The sequence below is a fragment of the Mesitornis unicolor genome, unplaced genomic scaffold (assembly GCF_000695765.1).
Source record: "Mesitornis unicolor isolate BGI_N332 unplaced genomic scaffold, ASM69576v1 scaffold41694, whole genome shotgun sequence".
NCBI lineage: Eukaryota > Metazoa > Chordata > Aves > Mesitornithiformes > Mesitornithidae > Mesitornis > Mesitornis unicolor.
Genome location: NW_010180135.1, coordinates 1 through 636, shown reverse-complemented (window position 1 = coordinate 636; position 636 = coordinate 1). Strand labels below are relative to the sequence as shown.

At 64.8% G+C, this 636-nt stretch overlaps 1 protein-coding gene across 1 annotated transcript in view; it reads left to right on the top strand.

The window, feature by feature from the left end:
- LOC104539484 (rho GTPase-activating protein gacR-like) overlaps window positions 1–633 on the top strand; it is a gene marked incomplete at both ends in the record, with an annotated part of 3215 nt that extends 2582 nt beyond the window's left edge. The window contains 3 exons of the mRNA XM_010183016.1: window positions 18–219; window positions 296–401; window positions 544–633. Coding sequence (XP_010181318.1) covers window positions 18–219; window positions 296–401; window positions 544–633 — 398 coding nt within the window. The remainder of the gene's footprint in view (window positions 1–17; window positions 220–295; window positions 402–543) is intronic.
- Between the last annotated feature and the right edge of the window lie 3 nt (window positions 634–636).

Sequence of the window (636 nt, the reverse complement as noted above, 5' to 3'; positions counted from 1 at the left end):
CTGTCCCTGTGCCCCAGACAGGGCTTTACCGGGTGCCGGGTGCGGAGCAGCAGGTGCGAGAGTGGAAGCGGAGGCTGCTGCAGGCTGGGGGCGTGCTGCCCGCCCTTGGTGGCGTGGATGACATCCATGTGGTGTGCGGGGTACTCAAGGACTTTCTGCGGGGGCTCAAGGAGCCGCTGGTCACCTTCAACCTCCACCCTGCCTTTCTGCAGGCTGCTGGTGAGCGGGGGGCCTCAGTTAAGGGGGGGAGGAAGGGGCTGCTCCACCCCTAACCAGCTCCCTCGTGCCACCACAGACATCCCTGATGACGCTGCCTGCAGCATGGCCCTGCGCCATGTGGTGAGCAAGCTGCCCCCAGCCAACAGGGACACCCTGGCCTTCCTCATGCTGCACCTGCTCAGGTGAGGGGCTCATCCTGGCATGGGCTCTCATGGGCCTGTCTCCATCTCCTGGCTCCATGCCCCATAGCTGGGAAGCAAGGCTAAGGATGGGAGGGGCCCCCTTGGCTGGGCAGTGTGCTTAGACTGTTTTCTCCCCCTGCAGGGTGTCACGTAGCCCTGACTGCAAGATGGACGTGCTCAACCTATCCCGCGTGTTTGGTCCCACGCTGGTGGGACACGGCTCGGCCAACCCCAC